We start from the raw sequence: 25,688 nt of genomic DNA on the forward strand, positions 1-25,688 counted from the left end.
TTAATAAAACATAGTAAATCCTGGCGGACTATCAGAACAGTCACAGAGGATCGGTGTTTGTCTGTATGTGTTGTAATACTGAGACTGAGATAAGTCCCAGATCACACGGCGATTGTTTGGCCAGATCATATAGTCTATTTCTGAAACTCTGTAACTTCCACACATCATGATACTGTCATCATCACTAAATAATATTACTTGATTTTTTAGCATCTCCCTGATGTCCATCACATCTCTCCTCATTGCCACCTGTTGTAAGGTCCCCGCTTCATAACACAGTCCAACAAACACAGACTCTGATATGCATTGTATGGCTTTACTACTGAAAATGATTAAAGTGGATCTTATATTCTTACATAGTAAATGTTTTACTTTTGTAAATCTCGGATATAATTATCATAATTGATAATTTTAACATTCATAAATCATAAAATAAAAAAAATACTTCCTCAACTGAATCAGTTATTTTTCAACTCAATGTAATCATTCATTTTTTTAAAAATAAAAATAATAACTAAAAGTGTCTAGGATATATAAAATTATGTTTTAAATTCAGTGGCAATTTTACTGTCAACAAATTACGCTGATAACACTGATTCAGATGAATTAGGAATTTTTTTTAGAGTTATAAATTCTTGTCATTAAAATTTACGTTTGTGAGCTTCTAATGGAATCCATTTTTAATAGCGTATATTCCTTTCTGCTGATGTGTAGGCTAGTGTGAAGTCACATATATAACCTGAGGTGCAAAGTGTGGGTAGACAAGGGGCTTCCTCTCAATATGTATTGGGGGGTTGGTTTCAAGCTCAGACATCTACAATTCTAATTTGACAAGTGAAAATAATATTGTAGACGTATCTCAGTTAACTCTGCTTAGGGAATATGGAAACTTTCTTTCAAATTCCGTCAAAAAGTTGAATTTCCTGCTTACCCAATATAACTCAAGTTGTCAGTTTCGTTTCCTGTATGTATTGTGGACTCCTGTTGCTTTCAAAGAAATTTCCTGGTACAGACTTGAAATTAGTAACACTTGAACTTTGGCTTAAAATATTTCTAGCTATGGGATTAGTTTTATCCTTCAATATAAACAAAAAGTGTAGCATAATAAAATTGTGGATTGCTAAGAATGGTTCTTATGTAGGCGGGGGCTTATAGTGTTTGTTATGTCCATCTTCTGTCCTTCCGTCACACTTTGCATTTAGCTCAGTTCAAAGTTCACTTTCAAAGAAACTAAGATATTTTCATCAAACTTCATATGCTGCAGAAAGTCACTCAGGTGAGCTATTGCAATCTGTTTTTGTCCGTCGACATGCTTTACAACTTTATGTACTGGCCCAGGGATCAGGGGTTTTGGTGTTAGGGTGGGGCTCCATTGATTACGAGGGGTGATCAAAAAGTTCGCAAACTATCTATATATCTAGAAAACCACAATTCAGATTAGAATGAAATTCAGAACACACAAAGCCATACACAAGTTCTATAAATAGCATATGCTGTATAAAGTTTTTCTCCTTGTTTGTGACGTCACAGTGTGAAAATGACGTCACTATTTAGGTCACTTGTGACGAAAAATGGTTGTCTTAGTCGAACTCGTTCCAATAAAAACGACTGTACAATTTATTGTATATATTAGAAGTCCCTCTACAGTATAATATAATAATTTGTAGACAGTTTATTGAGATAAATTAGTTCCTATAAATTCAATTAATGATTGGATTAATCGTTTTAGTTAAGGAAGGCTGATGGTTAAAAATGATACTCGTCATCCTGCCCAGTGAAAGCAAGTTTGAAAAGATATGTTTTTTTAATTAAGCAATTTGCAATCAAAGACCCCCAATTAGCACGTTGAAAAATAGTTGAATATTTGAACAATGATATAAGTATTATATACCTAAGATATCGTTTACTTTAGATTTTAAATATATTAGATATGATAAAAAGCATGCACCCATTCTCTTTGAATAAACGGTCTCCTGAGACAGAAGATTTGTGTTTTAATGGTCGCCATGCTTATTTTTGGAAAGGATATTATTATCCTCCCATTCTGTTCCCGAGATATGACCATTTCTGACAAATGAACTGTTCTTGTCATAAAAATTAACTCACAAGGAACGAAATATAAGACTCTGAAAAATCTTTCAACTTCTGTGACAAAACAATATGGAGGGGGTCACGTGACCGCCAATATCACGTGATTCGCGCATGCGCAGAAAGATGGTTGATGGTCGGGGAGGATTAATTTAAAATATAATCAACATTGAAACAAAATATTGTTTCTTGTATGGAAGTTATTCAATTAGTTTGATTTTTTTGATCACCCCTCGTATATTATAGTGAAATGCATTAATTCTTTAAATATCTCTAATGCTTTTAGGTATTAAATAAAATAATTAAGTACATAGATATGATAATCAAAAGAGTGCCTCTACCAAAATTGTGAATTTTATGGCCCTACAAGGTCAAGCGTTCTGGTGTTAGGGTGGGGCTCTTTTGATTATATAGTGAAAATAAATTGATTCTTTAATAGTCTTTTTTCTGCTCCTGTGTATTTACTTTTTATATAGTTAGGATGAACAAGAGTGCATCTTCCAAAATTGTGAATTTTATGGCCTGAGGTTCAGGAGTTTTGGTGTTAGGGTTGGGCTCCATTGATTATATAGTGAAAATACATTAATCGTCTCTTCTCCTAGGTATTTAATAAACTAACTAAATATATAGTTATGATGGGTAAGAATGCCTGTTCCAAAATTTTGAATTTCATGGCCCCGGGGTCAGGGTTTCTGATGTTTAGGGCAGGGCTCTATTAAAATTATAGTGAAAATACTTTGATTAAAGCAATGAAGATTTTCTTCTCTGCTCCTGGGTATTTAATAAAGTAACTAAGTAAATAGTTATGAGCAAGACTGCCTCTTCCAAAATTGTGAATATGTGTCTCCAGGATTAGTTCTGATTTTAGAGCGGGGCTCTTTTGATTAATTATATACTAGAGAAAATAAACTTAATCTTGAAAATCTTCTCCGCTCCTGGGTATTTTGCAGATGAACTTCCTATATAATTATGATAGATAAGGAACCTTCTTCTAGAAATGTGAAATTCAAGGCCTCTGGGTCAGAGGTACCATAGAGAGAGAGAGAGAGAGAGAGAGAGAGTGGGGGGGCTCTACTTTAATATACTGAGAATGAGATAATTGTTTGAAGTCTACTCCTTGTTATTAATCAAACATTTTTGATAAGCAAGGGTGTCTCTTAAAAAAATTTGCAATGCATGGACCAACTTGGTCGGGGTTTCATTTGTGGTAGGGACACTACTGATTATTGCTGAATATTACTGATTAGTTGAAATGCAGTTGTTGTTCCCCTACTCTGCCTATTGGTATTAAGTAACCAAACTAAGCAATTGCTAAGTGTATATATATGATCAGTAATGGTGCCTCTTTCAAAATTGTGAATGCCATAGCATCTTGCTTAAAAAAATGAAGGAAATTCAATCATTTGAGAGTTGTTGCATGATGCTCAGGTGACCTATAAGGCCCATGGGCCTCTTGTTGTTTTACAGGACCTGTAGCGTTATGGTCCAAGACTAATATAGAAAACCGTAAGACTACAGTTCTGCGGCTGGTATATCATTTCAGTTGATGGGAGAGTATTCACTTGTTGGGTACTTCATGATCCCGCCATTTTTTTAAGTACACGGCATGGGTTGTTTTACACCACGTTCAACTCCCATGAGTACTTTCAGTACTTTGATATAGTACACTCTCTGCGTTGTTTTATACCATGTTCAACTCCTACAAATTCTACTTTGATTTCAGTACACTCAATGGTCGTTTTTCACTGGATTTCTCTAAATGGGAGAAAAACATTGATTTTGAGCATGTGAATTTTACATATAAGGTCGTAGGAGTTCTTCTCCCTTTAAACAGAGCTATAGTGTTTTATTGCTTGAAAGCAGAGAATTGTTGAAGCAATCATTTTGCTACATGTTTTTTTTGTTTCATGCAAAAAAATAAATGTGAGATCACTGATGTCCAATACCTAGCTTCCTTGTATATTTTGTTGTGAAATAGATAACATAAACACAAATACACTGGCATCTTTGTATAAATAAATTCCTTTAAAAAGATGAACCTGTAACCAAAGGTCACCTAACTATAAAAGTCACTTTTAATGCATCCCGTAGATGATCGCTTAATACACGTTTGATTGTAATTATGATAAGCAATGGTGTCTCTTTCATTTTATTATAGACTAGTTATTACCTTGTAAAACATGATAAAACAGACAGAATAGATAATATGAAATCAGAATAGGATATGTAAATAATAATATATTTCAGGTAAACACATACAAATATCTGACATTTAATTAAAAAAGGGAATCCATTGACAAACTCTCTGTATTCTCATTTCTGTAGCTGTTTGTATGTGGTTGTAGGGTTCTTGTCTGAGAGATTGTTGGTATGAGTATAGAACAGCCTGAAAGTCCCCTGTGAACTCTTGACAGATCCCCAGAATCTGCCACGATATGTCTCTAGACAATAAATTTATACACTGTCCCTGATCATAGTGAACTAAGGTCTGTAGATCATCTAGAGCTGTTTGTGCTCGTATTGTGTCTACATGTCTGTAGCACAAAATCTCTAGCATGTATAACAGTACCAAGGGTGGGATGAATAATACACGCATGTGTCTCTGTAGAGCAGACTGTTGTTCAGGAATCAGTTCAGTGATGTTATGGATTCTATTGTTAAGTCTGATATCCCATGCTACAGCCTGTCTCATCTTTGTAGACCAGGACTGTCCCCCTACAGCCTCAATATACATCTCTATATCTACATTTTCCATATCCATATATATCACAAATGGTTGTGCTAACTTGACCTTGATTAGCTCTATAACAGATAAAGCTTCCGAGTATCTAAGTGTTTTGAAATAATAGATGGCTATGTACAGCATGTCTGTAATACAACCAAACTTGGCTGCTAATTTCAGCATGTGACAGGACATTTTGTCAGCTCTGTACCTAAGTCTGTTGTCAGGTGTGTAAGTTTCCATGTATAACTTAAAAGCAGTGTACTGAAGGACCCTAGCGGTCATGTGCTGTAGCTTGAGGACTTGATACTGTGTCAGGAGGGTTGAACCTACCATCCGTTCTATTGTATGCAGATGTCTAATGCAAATTTGTATGTCCCATTGGTCTGGTGTTACGGAATTTTGTATTATTTCACCAAACACATTTCTATCAAACTCATCCTCACAAATCAGAGTATGATCATCTGTACAGATGAAGTTTCTGGGGTTATAGAGAACATCTATAATAAAAGCTCTAATGGAGGGACTATGTAGCAGGAATGCTAAACCCTTTTCATACAACCCTGACAGTCTTATATATAATTGTTGTTGTTTGATGCCATGAATTTTACTCAGAAACATGTTGTTGCCTGGAATGAAAAAGTTAGGACAGACCCCCTCATGCACCCATTTGAGGATGAGTTTAAAACAGACCCAGAAACACCCCAGGAGATTTTGTGGACACCAGTGAGGTATTGTATTTTGTTGAATCACCCAGAAAACTGCCGTCTTCATGTGATAGGAACATAGTAATTTATCATTATCACCTACTCCATTATTAATTATTTCTGTTAATATCAATTTAAGTAAGCCGTAAGTTAAGAATTGACAGTGATTCATTACATACACAAGTTTTTGTTCTGCTTGGGAGAATGAAATTCTCCATTCATGATCTTCGTGATTTCCTAGCTTATGTCCTATTGCTACAAAGTGACATCCATTTTTCACTATATCATCAACAACATGAGGTTTGGGCCATGAGTGACATCTGTATATCCATGGGGAGGCAGAGGGAGGCCAAAAGTCACTAACAAAACAGTGGGCATAATCATATTCTAGTGTTCCATATCTTCCACTGACACAGGGTCCATGTGGAATGGGATTAAAAGGTAGTGACTCAGATAAAGGGATCTCTCTGAATTTAGAACTAGATATATAATATGTGTTACTCATTCTAACACACGCTCTCTGGATAAATCTGCTTGTACATGGTGACAGTAAATATAACAAAGTAAATCCTGGTGGACTATCAGAACAGTCACAGAGGATCAATGTTTGTCTGTATGTGTTGTAATACTGAGACTGAGATAATTCCCAGATCACACGGTGATTATTTGGCCAGAACATAAAGTCTATATCTGATCCTTTCAGTCTGAGTCCTTCTCCATAACTTCCACTCGCCATCGCACTGGACAAACCACTTGTTGCCACTTGATTTCTAACCATCTCACCGATAACCACTATATCTCTTCTCATGGCCACCACTTTTGAGGTCCCAACTTTACGACACAGTCCCACAAACACCGACTCTGATATGTGTTGTATGCCTTCAATACTTAGAATGATTAAAATGGAATTTATATTCTTGTATAATGAATGTGTCACTTTTGTAAAACTATAATATAATTATCATAATTGATGATTTTTACATTAAAAAATCATAGAATAAATAAAAACTTCCTCAACTGAATCAGTTATTTTTCGACTCAATTAAATCATTTATTTTTTTTTAATAGTGAAATTTGTAACTAAACTTGTCTAGAATATATATATATATTATATGTTTTAAATTCAGTGGTGTAAAAAGTTAAAACCAATTTTACTGTCAACAAATTACACTGATTCAGATGAATTAGGAATTTTTTTTAATTTAGTGCTATAAATTCTTGTAATGAGAACTTACTATTGTGAGCTTCTTATGGAGTCCATTCTCAGTAGCGTATATTTCTTTCTGCTATTGATTAGGCTAGTGTGAGGTCACAGATTTTACCTCAAGGAGCTTCCTCTAGATAAGTATTGGGGGGTCAAAATTAGACACCGTCGACTTAAATTTGACAAGTGTATATAATATTGTAGACGTATCTCAGTTAACTCTGCTAAGGAAAAATGGAAACTTTCTTACTGAATCAAATTACGTCAAAATGTTAAATTTCCTACTTACCCAATATAACTCAAGTTATCAATTTCGTTTCCTGCATGTATTATGGACGGTTTCTTTCGATGAAATTTTCTGATGCAGACTTGAGATTAGTAACACTTGATATTTCGCTTAAAATATTTCTAGCTATGGGATTAGTTTTGTCCTTAAATATAAATCAAAAATGTAGCATAATAGGATAGGTATCAAATTGTGGATTGCTAAGAATGGTTTTTATGTCCAATCATGAATATGGCCGGGGCAGATGGTGTTTGTTATGTACGTCTTCTGTCCTTCCGTCACACCTTGAATTTAGCTCAGTTCAAAGAAAGCTGTTTCAAAGAAACTAAGATATTTTCATAAAAATTCATATGCTGTTAGATATTGATGAGAGTCACTCAGGTTATGATGAGCAAGAAAATGCCTCTACCAAAATTATAGATTTTATGGCCTTAGGGTGTTTGGATGGGGCTCTTTTGATTATATAGTGAAAATGCATTATTTCTTTGAAAATCTTCTTTTCTGCTCCTGAGTATTAATTGTGTGCATAGTAATGATGAGCAAGAGTGCCTCTACTAAAATTGTGAATTTTATGGCCTGAGGTTCAGGGGTTCTGGTGTTAGGATGGGGCCTTATTGATTATATAGTAAAATGGAAATATAAGGAATCACTGTCTAGTTAGTAGAGTATCCCAGGGACATTAACGATATCGGAAAGATGGGATACTTTAAACATAGCGGGCCTTGCCAATTTTTAGTTTTTATTGTGAATCAATTTCTTTTGATGATGAGTTATATATAATAGGAATGTGTTTGATTGATTGATTGTATATAGTTTAACGTCTCTCTCGAGAATTTTTCACTCATATACAGACGCACCCACTTGCTGGTGGAGGGCCTTGGAGCAGTGAGGGATCTTTTTCGTGCCAGCACCTACTGCGACATGGGCCTCGGTTTATACGGTCTCATCCGAAGGACCGGTCTCCACGTCCCGCAGTGGGATTCTAACCCGCGACGTAAGGATTGACTCCTGACTCTAGAGCAGACGCTCTAACCACTGCGCCATGCGGGCAACGGAATGTGTTTGAAGAGGTTGGTTAAAAATTGCTTTAACTACTGTCAATTACCAAATGGAGTTTTACTAAGATTTTATTTGAAAGGATCTATACTTTTTTACTTATTTTATATGTCAGGATTTAGAGAAGACAAATTTTTTTAGAAGTTAACAATGTTCCAGGAAATTGATTTCTTTGTGGACTGTCTTTAACAAAAAGTCAACGAATTTTAATAAAATTCTTCATAAAAAAATATCCCCACATATACATATGATCTTAAAATTTCTTATTCTACATGTCTTAGACATTTCTTTGAATAAAGCCTGGTTCAATTTCTGATTTTCTGATAGGAAATCAATACAAGGCACGTAAGTTAAATTTGACTTTTAAATTCTGAATTATCTTTGTTTCTTTTATGAATTCATTTCTACAATCAGAAATGGTCAGGAACCTTTTTGTTTAAATATAAAATGAAAATTCAGAGTTCCCCTTTGAATTCAAGAATCAGTCTGGAGAAGATTATGTTGTTTAATTAAGGTACAATGATACTCTGATAAGAGAGATAACTCTTAATGACACAAATGTCTTTTATTCCTATATAAATTTGCCAAGTTCAACTGCCTTTTTTGTCAAAATTTGCCCCGCAAGCCAACATGCTATAATTGATTGTTTTTTATTCAGCATATACATTTCCTCTGGAAAATCATAAAAGTTAAAAAAAAAATTCATATGAGTGAGCAGAGGTTTTATGTACCTTAAAAAGTTCAGATATCTACATGGTATGTAAGTTGAATTCCTATCATGTCATTTGAATGAAGACAAGGATGTGTTGTTTTCTATTTAGTTGTTTTAAAACATCTATTATGGCTGTTATAAACAAGGGACTCTGTGGTTTTCATGAAATCGGAATTTAAATTTGAAATACCACTGATGTTGGTAATGAACTTTTTTAAATTAAAAATAATAAAAGTCCTAACTCTTGAATTTAGTTACATGTATGCGGAGCTGGTGACCAGTTTACTTAATTCCAGTCAGTGCAACAGCTTTTGAAGTTCAAATAACTTACCAATGTGAAACTAAAATCCTACAGAGAAAAAAAATTATTTTTGCCTGAATTTCTGGATTCTGCATGTAATTTGAGATTTTTTTTAAGGAAATTAGCATCCTTTCTCCATAGTGGTTTCTTTAACTCCTAACTAACAAGTGAAATTAAACTACTTTGAGTTTATTTATGAGGTCCTCTGTGTATAACATTAAGAGGCCTCTATGTACATGTAAAATCCTCAGAGAAAAAAAATTATTTTTGCCTGAATTTCTGGATTCTGCATGTAATTTGAGATTTTTTTTAAGGAAATTAGCATCCTTTCTCCATAGTGGTTTCTTTAACTCCTAACTAACAAGTGAAATTAAACTACTTTGAGTTTATTTATGAGGTCCTCTGTGTATAACATTAAGAGGCCTCTATGTACATGTAAAGTACAATAAACTGGAGAGGAGAGTGTTTTCTTTATTTTCTCCTTAATGTTCCCTTTAATTGAGATGGTTCTTTGTGATTTGGTGTGAAATCAAACAACATTTCTATATTAAATTTCATTTTCCTGTTCTTCGGAGAAAACAGTCTAAGAACCATGTACTTTTCTGAACTTGTGACATGATATTTAATCTTTTTAAAAGAAAAAATTTGTTTGTATCATCTGTCCTTAAATATTAGTGAAATAAATGACTCTGATAAATCGGGAAAGAATATGACATGAAGGTTGACCATTCTGCAAATATGACGTCATTAATGTGAAGCATTTCTCTATTTTCAACAGAAAAACCCTCAAAATGTCACATTTCAAGGTTGATTTTCCTATTGAAAACAGTGTCCACAGCCGTCGCCCACGTTATTTTTTTTATATTTTGTGCAAAATTTAATAACAAATCACATATCTCAAGATCATTGTGGGCGATGCATGTGGACAATGTTATCTGAAAGAAAATTCCATTGAAAATTTGTGTCTTCTGCAACTTTTTAAGAAATATTGTGCATAATTTTAAGCTCTATCATTTGACATCATTAAAAAGGGGCTGATCCCTCAAATTAGGGGCCAAGGATGCTCGAAAGGTTTTGCTTTATAAGTTAAAAACGGTAAATATTTCGATATGGTTATCGATTTGAAATGGGTTCTTTAGCATCTTATTGATCTCATGAAAATGTTATTTTGTTCAAGTCATATTTTATTAGATGAGCAGAAAACTTTATAGTCCATGTACAGATAAGTGATTTTATACGGCAAGTGAAGAAGAATTCTATATGCATACGCGTATAACACGTATAACTGAAATTAACTGGATAAGAATAATATACCTAGCTAAATTGAATGTTAAACTTTGTTGAAATAAGATTTTTAACGTATTCTCTAGCTGGATGTCATATACAGATTATTCAGAGACAACTTTCTCCCTGTGTTTAGTGTATAGAACAAGACGGGAGAGAGGAAAAATATTTTTAAATATTAATATTCAATGTAGCATTATTTATTTTCTAAAAAATCAAGCTTAAGATAATTCACTGTCATTCAATTCATGCATCGTGAATTCTCCTCGGACCCTGAAAGATTCGTGTGTACAGTGTGTGTGTTTTGTGTGTACAGTTATCACATGGTTATAAAACCCGTTTATCGATCGCGCATTGACCTGTATACATTTGTGAGGTCAACATTACCGCTCTTTGATTTACTAGAGTCCTAGATTTAAGATCAAGAAAACATGTCATTTGCGCTAATCGTAAGAATATTTCTATACACAAATTTTAAGGTTTTCTTGAACATGATTTAAAAGTGTTGAATGTCGGATTCTACTCTTTGACGAATGAATAAAAGGTTCTGCGTTTACGCGCGCTTTTCTCATCTGCTGAGGTATCTATGGACGAGTTCATCGGTTACACTGAAGGGTGACACAGGATGACCTATCGATAACTCTGCCAATTTTGATAGTGATTTTAATTGCACATGTACCATAAACATGATAAATTAATGTTCAATTCTACCCTTGTGAAGTCCATTATAGTCTCATTATATAAAAAAAAATTGGGGATATCAATACTGCAACTTGTTCTTGATTTGTGCGGATGATTCTATTATTGGAAAGGTACACACGTAGTGCGACGATTTTTTAGGCCCCGTCTCCCCCTCCACTTTGAAGTAATTGTAATCGTTACATGTATACGGACCTATATCAAATTATTCTAATTGCTTTATATCAGAAAAATTTGCGATGTTGTTTAAATACATATAAACATAGCACAGTAAATTGTAAGTGGAAGTGACTTTTCCAATTCTCATGAAAATCGTAAATGAAAAAACTTTGAATTTTGCATGAATCGATACATAACTTATAATTGCATTGTACGGAATTACTGTGGTTTCATCAATTTTCGTTGGGATCAATTTTCGTGGATTTTGTAATACATACGTTTTCGTGGATACGTAATTTCGTGGACAAAAGCTTTGCCTATACAAATGTATGTCATATTTCTCGTAATTCAATGCATTCGAATTCGTGGATCTGTTCAACAACGAAATCCACGAAAATTGGTGCTCAACGAATATTGATGAAACCACAGTATTCCTTCTATTTCTTCGAATAAAAAGAATATCACTATGACACGATTTTACGGGCACATGATGGTAACTAAATACATGCTGTTTTACACGGAGGAGCCCCCAAAATATATACATTCCGAGCTTTCAGAATACGAGAGAAAAAAATGAATAATTAGAATTTTTTTTAACAAATTCAAAATTGTTTCTGAGAAAGCCATGTAGTTGCATACAAATATTCCAAGCCATTCTTTCGTGTTTATTGGACTAAAAGAGATAATTAAATTTCCTCTCATCGCGATACGTAACCCCCTTCCCTCAAATACGTTTTCCTTCAGAGTCGAGAATGTCAGTTGGTTAGTTTTTTCAGATACGTACAGGTCAGGACTGGTGTTGAAATCCATGATTAATCCATAACCTATTATAATGTTAACCAACAATCATACGCGACTTTTTTTTTTATTCGCAGGTCGTCAAATAAATGAAAAAAAGATTAGTATGCGTCACTAAACTTTCCTATATATAAACGTTTTAATTTCTAAAAATTGTGCCGATTAGAGTGTTCATTCGAGCATCGAAGTGTGTACATTAGTTTCTTTGGGTAAGGGGGGGGGGGTACCAGTTTTTACTGCGTTTGATCTCCAGAATTTTGCAATGCTTTTCCGACACTTAATAATTTCTAACATTCATTATTTTCATTCTGGATTTTTACACTATATTTCAAGCAATTTAAAGTTAACAAAGAAGATGGAATCATTATTTTAATAGAATATTTTTGGTTAAATTAACACAAGTGAACTTGTGATGAAAATTTATTAAACGAAAGTAAAGCAATAAAAAGTTAAAGTTTGTTTTTTGAAAAATAAATCAAATCAAGTCACAGAAAACAAAGACAGGTTGTAAAGCTCACACACCGACACACACACAGACGTTTTGGTAACTCGGAATTGTCCAGAGTAAAACTATATTTTCTTGATGACGGAATGTCCAGTACATCTAATGTTCACGTCCGGGATAGTCCACGGCGGATCTAAAAACTCTCTCACACAACATACGGGATTCAGTCAAATTTCAATTAACACATTTACGAAATTTATATCATACATACAAGTCAGACGCTCTTTGATGTAGAGGATTGACACTAATTCTTTAGATAAATACTTAGTGACAAATTCCTTTTACTATTTAAACTCAAATTGATAGGTTAATAACTTAAGCATATGTCAAAAATAAGCATTAAAAATAATTCTTTTCATAAAATTAAATTTTGTTTAAACAATATAAATCACTAGCAGCGCAAAGACAGACTCTAAAAAAAATCAGAGGTGGAATCAGGCGAATTAAATCCTTTTATGGCACCACCAACCCCGTAACGAGACATGTCATCGAAATGACCGGTCATCGCGTCTTGAACCTCCAAGAACATGTATTGCATGTTCTTGAATAATATGTATTAATAAGTCTTTAAGGAAATCTCATGTAGGAAACCTGATTTATATTCTAATATATTCTAATTTTTTTTAATTATTCGTACTTCTCAATCGTTCATGTTCAAATCATGTATTTATTTTTTAGGGAACATTAAACCTTATTCGTCAGCCAGTCTGTCCATCTGTCACGAGAACTTTAAGCTTGATAATAACTATTGAATGAGTTGAAATAGGACTTTGATACTGTAAATCGTTTTAATTCCACGGAGTTAAAATTTCACGATTTCTCAAAAAGGTCCAATCGCGATGGTTTTAATTTCACGCTGTAAGAAAATTTCTTACAATGATTTAAACGTTTTAATAGCTAATTATAGCATTCACGATGGGTTTATTTTCGCGTAAAAATGATGAATCGCGAACATAGCGAAATTAAAACCATCGTGATTATTTGCCAATCTACAGTATTTCACATGTGCATTATTTGTGACATCTGATTTTCAAATATACTGTGATTTTTAACCCTGTGACCTTGATCTTGGAGCTTGACCTACTTAAAAAAATAACATTACTTTAAATTGACCATAACTTTTGAAAGCTTCATTTTATAAAAACATGTGTGAATTTGTCAATACAGTAGCACACAAATGGGATATGCTCATCACCATCTTGTGTCATGGTGTGACCCAAGGTCATTTTGACAAGGTCAAGGTCGCAAACATTCCTTTACTATCACTTTTTTAATAGTAAAACATAATAAGATGATATCTACCCTTACAAGATTGCTTTATCATTTAAACGTGGCATGACCTTGACTCAAGGTCATTTCTCTCTGTCCGTAGCTCCGACGGAAGACCTACTCGTTGCTTTGCAACGAGCTCGGCTCTAGTTATGTGTCCGATAGTAAATTTGACCCATTAAAGCAATTTAACAAATTACTTTTAGATAACTTTTAACTCTGTTTGTGTTAATGAAAAAAATATATTTGTCCTGTAAGATAATTTTTTTAAGATTAAAGATTGAAAATTTAAAAGAATTTAATCACAATTTATAGTTTTTCCATAGCCATAGAAATTCAAGCTTAAAGCTACATTTTGTAATTTTTCAATATTAATTCATCATAACTTTGAATATTTACAGTGAGAGTGTGTGACCTAATACAGTATTTTCACACCTTTAGATTTTGATTCTGTTTAGAAGCCCTAATTGCTACTTTTGTCAAAAAATGCTTTGTTTTGCATGCTTATCTCGTGTATTTCACAATCAGGAGACGATCGATAGGATTAGTCACGCTCTACTGCACTTGACACCTGTGTTGTAATGATTTTCAACTGCGTAACTCCTCATAAACTAGTGCACAGAATTTCGTCAAATTTTGCAGGTATTTAGGACTCAATGTGTAGATGTGCCGATTTCATCATTTTTTCCGGGAATTTCTGCACTTTTTAACTTAGGCATTTGGCCATACCTTGAATATAGAGATGAACAGTTTGTCACCGCAACCACTCATAAACTGCTGCACAGATTTTCGTCAAACCTTGCAGATATCAAGGACACATTATGTAGATGTGCATATTAACAGTATTTTCCTATTCTTTTATATTTTCCTGGAATTTCCGCACTAAAAACTTAGGTTTTTGGCCATACCTTTTATATAGAGATGAACAGTTTGTCAGAAGAACTCCTGCCGCTGCACAGAATTTGATCAAACTCTGCAGATATTTAGGACACAATGTGTAGATGTGCAAATTTCCAGGAAATTTCGATTCCTTCATTTTTTCTTAGAATTTCCACACTTCTCAACTTAGATTTTTGGCGATACCTTGAATATGGAGATGAACATTTTGTCAGCGCAACTCCTCATAAACCGCTGCACCGATTTTCCTCAAACTGTAGAGATATTTAGGACACAGTGTGTAGATGTGCATATTTCCAGGAAATTCTGATTCCTTCATTTTTCTGGGAATTTTGGCACTTTTCAAATTAGATTTTTTGCAATACCTTGAATATACAGATGAACATTTTGTCAGCGCGACCCCTCATAAACCGCTGCACAGAATTTCGTCAGACTTTGCAGATATTTAGGACACAATGTTGTGCAATTTACCAGGATCCGAATCCTTTATTTTTCTTGGAATTTTGGCACTTTACAACTTAAATTTGTGGGGCTATCTTGAATATAGTGATTAACAGTTTGTCAGCGCAACTCCTCAGGAACCGCTGCACAGAATTCCATCAAACTTTGCAGATATTTAGGACACAATTTGTAGATGTGCATATTACCGGGAATTTCCGATTCTTTCATTTTTTTCGGGATTTTCAGCACTTCAAGTTTTGGGGAGTGTGGGGTATGTGAGCTTGCTCACTTTTTCTTTCATTTCATTTCATTTGTGTGTATGTGTATATTAGATAGAAATTCTGACAGCTATATAAAAATAATATTGATAATTTACCAGACTTTAAAAACTTCAGCAAACAAGTTCATTGCCGATTAATTGAGTAGGGAGGGGGGGGGTTACACTGCTGATCATTACCTGAACATAGAAAAGTAAAGTTTTTAAATGGATAATATTGACTCTTACTGAAATAAATTTTGATGCTTTATTCAATTCACCATTAAACTGTCTTTTAATCAAAACTTATGTATTTTTTCTTACTTAAAAAAGATAGTAGTAAGGCACATGTCTCTTCAAATGATAATTCAATTATTATATATTTTAATGTAACAAAAGCACACTTAAGAATGTATGAAATTTAACTGTTTTGTAGGAACAGAAACATCACCAGCAGACGTCGGACATTTTATAGATTTGAAGTAACAAACCTATGACTTTAATACAATTTCTGATCTGAATATAGTTCACAGATTTAACAGGTCTGGACGACTTCTAAATATGGAAGTCAAGAACGATAACTGAAAGTTGCTATAAATATACAACATGTACACGTAATTGTTTTTCTGTCCAATCAGACAACAGTATTTTTACACACTCCAAAACATATTTTTAAAGAACAAAGAGATATCACGTGCTTATGTTTTTTTTTTTACTAAAAAAGATTTTTTTGACAAAAAATCTTCAGAAGTAAGATGAAATATCTAGAAGAATAAGGTATTCCCCACATATTTACCGTGAACAACAATGACATTTTTATATAGGTAAAGAAAAAAATTAATGTAGATACAATGTAATTGTTTACGGGGGAATAAATCACATAAGCAAATTCTTATAGAGTTCTATGATAACATTTACCAGAATATAATATATATTGGTAAATATAGATTTGCTTAGCCATCCGATTTTCGTCAATACATGTCAATGATGCTTAAATTCCATGTGTACAGATCCATCTCACACAAGTGTTTATCGTATGGACTATATATATAGATTTAAAATATCACGGATTTCATGAGCGCCGAATACTAAGCAATGCAGAGTTTAAATGGGCATAAATAAAGGCTTAAAACGTGGAGAAAAGAGAATAATTATACTTGTATGCGTTTTTCCCAATATCTTACCTCGCATGTACAAATACTAGAAACTGTTTTGTTAGAAACACAAAAATAAAAATTAAGACTGTTATCCATTCAATTAGATTTTTGTCAGCCTCTAAAAACTGAAAATTATTCGTATTTATTTCAAATTTGTAACGTGAGTTAAAGTTTTGGGATTGCTACATCCTATAGTGACAGATTGTTAATCCCACTTAAAACGTTTTCTAAGCTTTCAATTAATGTTTGTTCACGGTGGAATTGTCATAAATATAATATTATTCCTAAATGTGCAAAAAGTTTAAGAAGTATTCGTTCCAAAAAAATCTTTTTAGCAACAAAACCATAAAACCACGTGTTTTATTTATTTCCACATGGGTATGTCTAAATGCTGTTATCTGATTGGTCAGAAGGACTAGCACCTTGTTTATTCTGTATATTTATAGCAACTTTCAGTTATCGTTCTTGACTTTCATATTTAGAAATCGTCCAGTCCTGTTTAAGGAAAGCTACTATTAAAGACATCAAGATCAACGGTTAGTGCATGTTTTAAGTGCCCATAAAATCAAGAAAACAATATCATTTTTAAATAAATTAAAACTAAACCTTTAAAAAAATTCAACAATATGATTATTTTTTTTGACAGATATACATGAAGTTTGAGTTAAAAGACTTTTCAAAAGAACAAGCACAACCTTGATTCATTCATGCAATTGCCTTCACCATAGGGCGACATTCAGGACATGACTTACTTTTCAGAAAAAGAAGATATTTCGAGTCAAAAGTTGATCCAAAAAAGATAACATTTACATGGATTGTGGATTTGAATTACTTTTTCTTGATAGGCAACTAGTTTCAAGTATTGGTGCCTATTCTCAAGTGACTGCAAACCCTATCACATCAAATTCTGATAAATTTTGTAATTTGGTAGGTAAATTAACTTCTAGATTATTAATTTATTGCGAGACCTTGTCTTACTTGAATTCATTATTTTTTTTTTTAATTGAGCTATGTAATCTCTAATTACTTATGTTTGTGAGTAGTGTTCAGCTTTAAGACAAAAGGATCTTCTATGAACGGTGCATTGGGCATGGTGAATTTCTATACATTGACAGTCATATTTTTCGTCTTTTTTAATAAGCGATCTCATTTTACATGTGAGAAATAAATAAATGAAATGTACATTTATGTTGTTTAATTTTTATTTTTCTGGAAATTATAAATCATTGTTTTGTGATTTTTTTTTTTTTTTTTTTATTTTATTTTGGGGGTTGGGAGTGGGGGTCACCATTTTCACAATGAGACTGCATTTTAATTTGTAATCATGTAAATTCTCTTGTATTTTAATAGACTTTATCTAAACTGTGAGTTTGGGTTGAATTTCCCAAAGTATGTACTGGTACATCATTTTTTTCTTTTAAGATGCAAAATGATGATATATTAGACTACACATTCTTTTTAAAAATTTCATATGAATTAATATATTTTCTTTAAAATAAGTAGCAATAACATGCAAGTATTAGAGTTATTTGACGATTCACTATATACATGTATTTCCTCTTTAAAAATGCACATAGTTTTCTTTTCTTTTTTACAGCTATGTCTCAAATTTTGAGGGTTTTTTCTGTGTTCTATATTTATTGACACATTTCTTATCTGTGTTCAACTTATGAAGTAACTGAAAAGTTTAATTAAAAAATCAAAATTTTTAAAAAATCAAGATCATCTCTTTTTTTATTATAATGAATTAACAAAGAAATTATGTATGCTTTTGATGCATATTGTACACTTCAAATTCATGCACCAGCAGATTCAAAGGAAAAATTTTCTTAAGAGATAATCAGTAAAGATAAAGAAATTATCCAATTAAAAATAGTTTGAAAAATGTTTAAAACAAATTTTCGAGTATGATATCAAAATAAGAAAAAGTATTATGAGTATTGTTTTGGTATTTCAAAATTAAAAAATATATATAACATAGTGGCAATCGCATCATCTCAGGGTCTTTCCCTTAGAGGTTGGATAAACGACCTCGGATGTATTAACATCACCTGATATTATAGTTATGCATTTCCTGTTTATTCAAATATAGGATAGAGGGAGTAAGAAGTCCATTTTATAGTATATTTTACACACGATCATTACATTGAATAAAGTGAAACTCCATATTCCACAGATAATAGGTCTCCATGCATTTATTTTGAAGATCGTGAAAAGGGGGGTTGTTGTCATGGCGTCTACCTAATACATTTGAGGTCGTTTGTCAACAGGTCAGAAAGGTCCGAGAAGTTGCGATTGAACATAATGGGGGTATTTGTACTTTTACTACCTGGTAGAGTATTTTGAAATTAGAACAAACATGGGTCGTCAAACACTTGAATTCATATGGTTACTGGACTCTGTTAACTGAGAGCACAGCGAGGTTGTTTGTTTAACAGTGTGAGGTTACTAAGATGTGTAATATTTCTATCAGAACATATTGGGGTTCTTGTCTAACACTTTGTGGGGTTAGTATTGTCTATTATCTTTATAAGAGTACATAGTGGTGTTGTTGTCCCAACACTTTATGGGGTTATTGTTTTCTATTATCTTGATAAGAGTACATAGTGGGGTTGTTGTCTTTAACATATTGTGTGGTTAGTGTTGTATATTATCTTTATAAGAGTACATAGTGGGGTTGTTGTCTAGCAACTCTTTGTGGGGTTAGTGTTGTGTATTATCTTTATATAAGAATATAATGGGGTCGTAATACTTTATTGGGTTAGTGGTGTCTGTTATCTTTATATAAAACATAGTGTGGTTGTTACCCTTTATTAAGCGAGTGTTGTCTATTATCTTTATGAGAGTACATAGTGGGGGAGCTGTCCAAACACTTTATGGGGTTAGTGTTGTCTGTTATCTTTATGAAAGTACATAGTGGGGTTGCTGTCCAATCATGTTATGGGGTTAATGTCGTCTGTTATCTTTATGAGAGTACATAGTGGGGTTGCTGTCCAAACACTTTTTGGGGTTAGTGTTGTCTATTATCTTTATAAGAGAACATAGTGGGGTTGTTACACTTTATGGGGTTAACGTTGTCTATTATCTTCCTAAGACAACATACTGGGGTTGTTGTCCTTGCACTTTATGGGGTTAGTGTTGTCTATTATCTTTATAAGGGTACATACTGGGGTTGTTTGTCTTATACTTTATTGGGTTAGTGATGTCTGTTATATTTATATAGCATAGTGGGGTTGTTTGTTTAACACTTTCTGGAATATTCTTGTCTATCATCTTCATGTGAAAACATGATGGGTTAATTTACGTTGATGCAACAGTTACAGTACCCGCATCGTTATTCTTTACAATTCTATCGTGTTCTATCGTGCGTGTATCCTATCGTATCGTGCGTGTATCCATCGTATCGTGCGTGTATCCTATCGTATCGTGTTTTCCGTTTATCAGGTTTTGCGTTTTCTATCGTGTTTTCCGTTTATCGTGTTTTGCGTTTATCGTGTAGATCGTTTATCATGTGCTATCGTGTATCGTGTTTTGCGTTTATCGTGTATATTCGGAAACCTTCGCTTTTTATCTTTACTATGTAAAGAAAGTACTGAGCTATTCCGAGTTTCTTTTTCGTTTTGTTAATAAAAATAAGATTAATTCAACCGAAAAAGAGAAAATAAAGATTTATCCCTTTCTTTTTCATCAATATAAGAAATATTAAAACGTAGAAGGAAAAAAATAATTAGTCGCGTATTTTATGAATGAATAAATTGATTTATTAATAAATAATTAATCAAATAAATAAAATAATTATATCATGGTAAAGCAGAGAGTAATTGTCAAAATTTAAACAGTAACTCTGTTTTTCGGAAATGAAATTATAAGTAGATCGATCAACTGGTCTATTTCTTTAAAAAATTAATTTATAGAATTGTATGATTTATTTTGTCAAAATTAAGTACTATTAATATGTTTTTCTCAAATGAATCGGAGTTACCGGAGAAAGATTTTTGGTAAGCTACGATGTTCGCGTAGACAAAATCAAATAAATAAATAATAAGCAGCATATTGAAATGTATCTTTTTTTCATTCAATATTCTGTTTTTCCTTGATTATCGTCTGATAACGTTAGAAATATGTTTACGCGTCTGACCTGCATGTGTGCACAATTATTTGAAGTCTTGATGTTACAAAAATAATGTAACATAAGACAATGATCCAGATGATTTTAACAACGATTTTGGCCGTGTGCGTTCAAAATTTAAATTTATTTTTTAAAACTAATTATAAATTCCTTGACATATGTCTAAATTAATAAAAGAAATCAAAATTATAAAATATAATCAATGAAAATATTCTACCTAATTTATCACACCATGGCTGTTACTATAAAATAGAAGATTTTCATTAATTTTATCTGGCATTAGATAACATAAAAATAATATATACATGTACAGGGGAAAACATGAAGTTTTTTAACAGCTTACCTTTTCGGCGTGGAAATAAACTCAAAAAGACCTTTCTTTACAAGAAAACTGACACGTATGTGTAGCTCTCTAATTAGCACACTGTCTTCTTGTGCGGTCAACCGCCCCCTCCCCCTTCTCCCCTAACTGACACCTCGGCCCGTGTGTGTGTGATCACCGTCACCATACATGTACCTGTACTGATTTCTCGCCTGGGGTCAATAAGTAACCTCGAATACTACCTGGTTCTAATGAAACGCATCTACTTATTTTCGGGATTTTGTTCCAAACTTGTTTGAACAATTTTATAAAAGATTTAAATAAATTTAAAATACATTAAATAATTGTACGATTTATGGATTAAAAAATCATTATCTTGAATGTTAAATAAAAATTCAAATAAATCAATTTAATGAAATGAAGTCCCTAAACTCACTCCGTTGAATCTTTTTCATTTCGTACAATGTTTCCATTATGTTTACGTAAATAAGTCTTTTAATAAACATAAAAAATATACTGCACTTATGGTACGTGCACTTTCGGGTCATCGGGTTTTCTACTTAAAACGGACAAAATTAATTCTAGAAAACTATTTCATTGATCGTAGAAACGGATGAAATAGTTCTAACATTCTAAACTATGAAAATTAGCTCGCAATATTTTTTTAACGGTATCTTACTATAAAAATAAAACAAAAGGAGTCGTCTGATCCGCTGTGACCATGCAAGACTAATAAATACACCGAATCAATTTATAGTATTAATCGATTTTATTCCATACGTATGAAACTTTATTTAAGAATTCAACATTATATTTGGCTTTTTCGTTAGATCATGTTTATCTAATTTTAAATTGGTTGCGGACTTTCAAAATACCGCCCTTCGAATATGCCTAATATGACATTTCCGGATCAGTGTAAAATGATTTTTAAGGTTTAATAATTCATATGCCGAATTAAACCTATTTTTCGTTATTATTAGAAACAGTACACACAGAGTTTAATAGCAATGATTTATAATTATTCACTCGGAAAAGTCGCATTTCACTCTTTTAATATGGGTTAATTAATTTTTCTGTTTTGTATTGTAAAGATTAAAAGTATTTAACCATTCAATGTTCGTTAATGAATACGAGGTTTTAAGTATCTTTAATGTAAAATGTTTACATGTACATAAGTCAGAGCTTAGCGTAAACGTAAACGTAAATCTTTTCGTCTTGTCAAAAAACGTTCCGCATTTTGAAACAATCCTATCAGATTTTGCGTTTATCCTATCGTGTAGATCGTTTATCAGGTCTATCGTGTTTTGCGTTTATCGTGTTTTGCGTGTATCGTGTTTTGCGTTTATCGTGTTTTGCGTTTATCCTATCGTGCATGTATCCTGTCCTATCGTGCGTGTATCCTATCGTATCGTGCGTGTATCCTATCGTATCGTGCGTGTATCCTATCGTATCGTGTATCCTGTAAAGAATAACGATGCGGGTACTGTATCCAAAAAAAAACACATTTTTTTTGCATTGTTACTGCTATGTAGTAGTCTAAAAATGTTATTGCTATTTCTGTTCTAAGTTCTTCAGATAAACAGTAACAATCTTAAGTTCTTATAATTAGTTGCCTGTAAAGTTGACTTGATATTAAATAATTCATTTTTAACCACACAAATATGATCTCTAACCCCACAAATATAATAAAGATCTTTAACCCCCAAATATAGACCTTTAACCCTACAATATACCATTTGTTTGAATTCCTAATGAAACCTCTCAAGTCACCACTGTACTATCAATAACCCAACAAAGCAAAATGATAACCCCGCACCTTCCGTAAAATGCACAATGTACCTCTCAACTGTATAGCTGTGAAGGGGATTCAAGTTTCAAATAAAGGGCCAGGCCCTTTTCCAAGGGGATATAATCATGAATTTGTTAAAAATTAATGGCATTTTTAAAAAATCTTCTTCTCCAGAACAGATAGGCCAGGAAAGATGAAACTCGTGTGAAAGCATCCTCAGGTAGTGTACATTCAAGTTTGTTCAAATCATTACCCGGGGAAAGGGTGGAGCCAAAATGGCCGACCCAAGTTTTACATAGGAATATATAGGGAAAAAGCTTTAAAAACCTTCTTCTCCAGAACCACTTGGCCAAGAAAGATGAAACTCCTGTGGAATCATCCTCAGGTAGTGCAGATTCAAGTTTGTTCAAATGATGACCCCCGGGGGAAGGGTGGGACCAAAATGGCCGACCCAAGTTTTACATAGGAATATATCGGAAAAATCTTTAAAAATCTTCTTCTCCAGAACCACTGCGCAGGAAAGATGAAACTCATGTACAATCATCCTCAGGTAGTGTAGATTCAAGTTTGTTCAAACGTGACCCCCGGAACAAGGTGGGGCCAAAATGGCCGCACCCAAGTTTTACATAGGAATATATCGGAAAAATCTTAAAAAATCTTCTCCAGAACCACTGGGCCAGGAAAGATGAAACTCATGTGGAATCATCCTCAGGTAGTGTAGATTCAAGTTTGTTCAAATCATGACCCCCGGGGCAAGGGTGGGGCCAAAATGGCCGAACCAAGTTTCACATAGGAATATATAGGAAAAATCTTTTAAAATCTTCTTTTCACAACCACTGGGCCAGGAAAGGTGAAACTCATGTGGAATAATCCTCAGGTAGTGTAAATTCAAGTTTGTTCAAATGATGACTCCCGGGGGAAGGGTGGGGCCAAAATGGCCGACCCAAGTTTACATAGGGATATATAGGGAAACCTTTAAAAATTTTCAAGTACTTCAAAGCTATGATTAGTGATATTTATATGGAATCATCCTCAGGTAGTGTAGATTCTAGTTTGTTCAAAAGATGGACGCCTGGAGGGGGGTAAATTTAAGTCTGATGTTCTCAGGTGAGTGCTTGTGGCCCCTGGGCCTCTTGTTAAAGGTATCCTGGATATAAGTAATAAAAACTGAAATAAATGTAAGCCTAGATATTATCAAAAACTATATTTATGAAAGGTAACTATGTAAAGGCTGGTGTCTGTGCACTCTGTGATCTATTTTGGTTTACCCGAGAGATCTAAATTTCTGTCTCTGCGTGAGTTTTTATTAGCCAATGAGCTTGGCCCTTTACATTACTGATCATCTGTCTGTATATTGAGGATCAGGCAGGCAGGCCAGTCTAAAGCAAAATCGCCAAGTTCCCCTGTCTATAGCGGCCATTTTGTCCTATCACGTGAGCTGATCTGGATTCAACTGATTCCCGATATTTGTTACTAATGTAAATAATTGGTCAAGCGGTGCAGGATCGTGAATTAAAAGTTTGATAGTTATTACTGAATACCAATACTAACTGTGAACGTATGACAGTTACTATGCTGTTTATTATACAACAATCCATATACATGTATTTTAAGAAGATAAATGTACAGAAGTTAATTTTACAAATCAAGTTTAGATGAAATAATATTTGATTGATTGATTTTCTTCATTGTATGAAATATTTATTCCTTACACACGACAATTTGTCTCTGCTTTGAAGTGGGATAAAGCTTTTACCTTAAGATACAATATACAAATATTTTATTATTTTTCTGGGATTCATTGAATTCTGTTTGAATTCATCCACAAAAGTCATGCGGAATAAAAAAAATAAAAGTGATATCACTAATGTCCAATACCTAACTTCCTTGTATATTTCTTGTGAAATACATAATATAAACACAAATGAACTGGCATCCTTGTATATAAATAGTCCTTTAAAAAGATGACCTTTTATCCAAAGGTCACCTCTATATAAAGGTCACTTTTAATGTCTCCCGTAGGTGACTGCTTAATACAGGTTTGACTGTAATTATGATAAGATATTGTGCCTCTTTCATTTTATTATAGACTAGTTATTAGCTTTTTAATACAATTAATAAAACAGACAGAAAAGAAAATATGAAATCAAAAGGATATCTAAATGATAATCTGTATCATCTGACATTAAATTAATTAAGGGAATCCATTGACAAACTCAGTATTCTCATTTCTGTTGCTGTTTGTATTTTGTGGGTTGGTTCCTGTCTGAGAGATTGTTGGTATGAGTATAGAGCAGCCTGGAGGTTCCCTGTCACCTGTTGACAGATCCCAGAATCTGCCACGATATGTCTCTGTATTGTAAAGGTATAAGCCGTATATACGAGCTGTGTCTGTGACGTAAAGGTATATACTGTCCCTGATCATAGTGAACTAGGTTCTGTAGATCATCTAGAGCTGTTTGTACTCGCACTGTGTCTACATGTCTGTAACACACGATCTCTAGCATGTGTAACAGGATAAAGGGTGGTACAATCAATAAAAGAAAATGGTTCTGTAGAGCAGACTGTTGTTCAGGAATCAGTTCACTGATGTAAATGATGTCATTGTGAAGTCTGATATGTAATGCCAGAGCCTCTGCTCATCTTTGTAGACCAAGACTGTATCCCTACAGCCTCAGTATACATCTCTGTATCTACATTTGACCTATATATCACATATGGCTGTGCTAACTTGACCTTGATTATCTCTATAATAGATAAAGCTTCTGTGTATCTCAGTGTCTTGTAATAATACATGGCTATGTACAGCATGTATGTAATACAACCAAACTTGGCTGCTAATTTCAGCATGTGACAGGACATTTTGTCAGCTCTCTATAACTCAGTTTGTTGTCAGGTGTGTATGTT

General features: G+C 33.3%; 1 protein-coding gene across 1 annotated transcript; it reads right to left on the reverse strand.

Moving 5' to 3' along the window:
* LOC134275350 (uncharacterized) lies at window positions 1–25,643 on the reverse strand. Its single transcript, XM_062757627.1, has 5 exons — window positions 25,452–25,643; window positions 25,098–25,345; window positions 4,391–6,464; window positions 932–987; window positions 1–322 (listed from the first exon to the last, which is right to left on the reverse strand). Exons 1-5 carry the CDS (start codon window positions 25,641–25,643, stop codon window positions 1–3), a joined length of 2,892 nt encoding a protein of 963 aa, XP_062613611.1.
* Window positions 25,644–25,688: the final 45 nt, after the last annotated feature.

The sequence above is a fragment of the Saccostrea cucullata genome, unplaced genomic scaffold, assembly GCF_032062105.1.
Source record: "Saccostrea cucullata isolate Sc308-1 unplaced genomic scaffold, CSIRO_AGI_Scuc_v1 ctg7471, whole genome shotgun sequence".
NCBI classification, from domain to species: domain Eukaryota; kingdom Metazoa; phylum Mollusca; class Bivalvia; order Ostreida; family Ostreidae; genus Saccostrea; species Saccostrea cuccullata.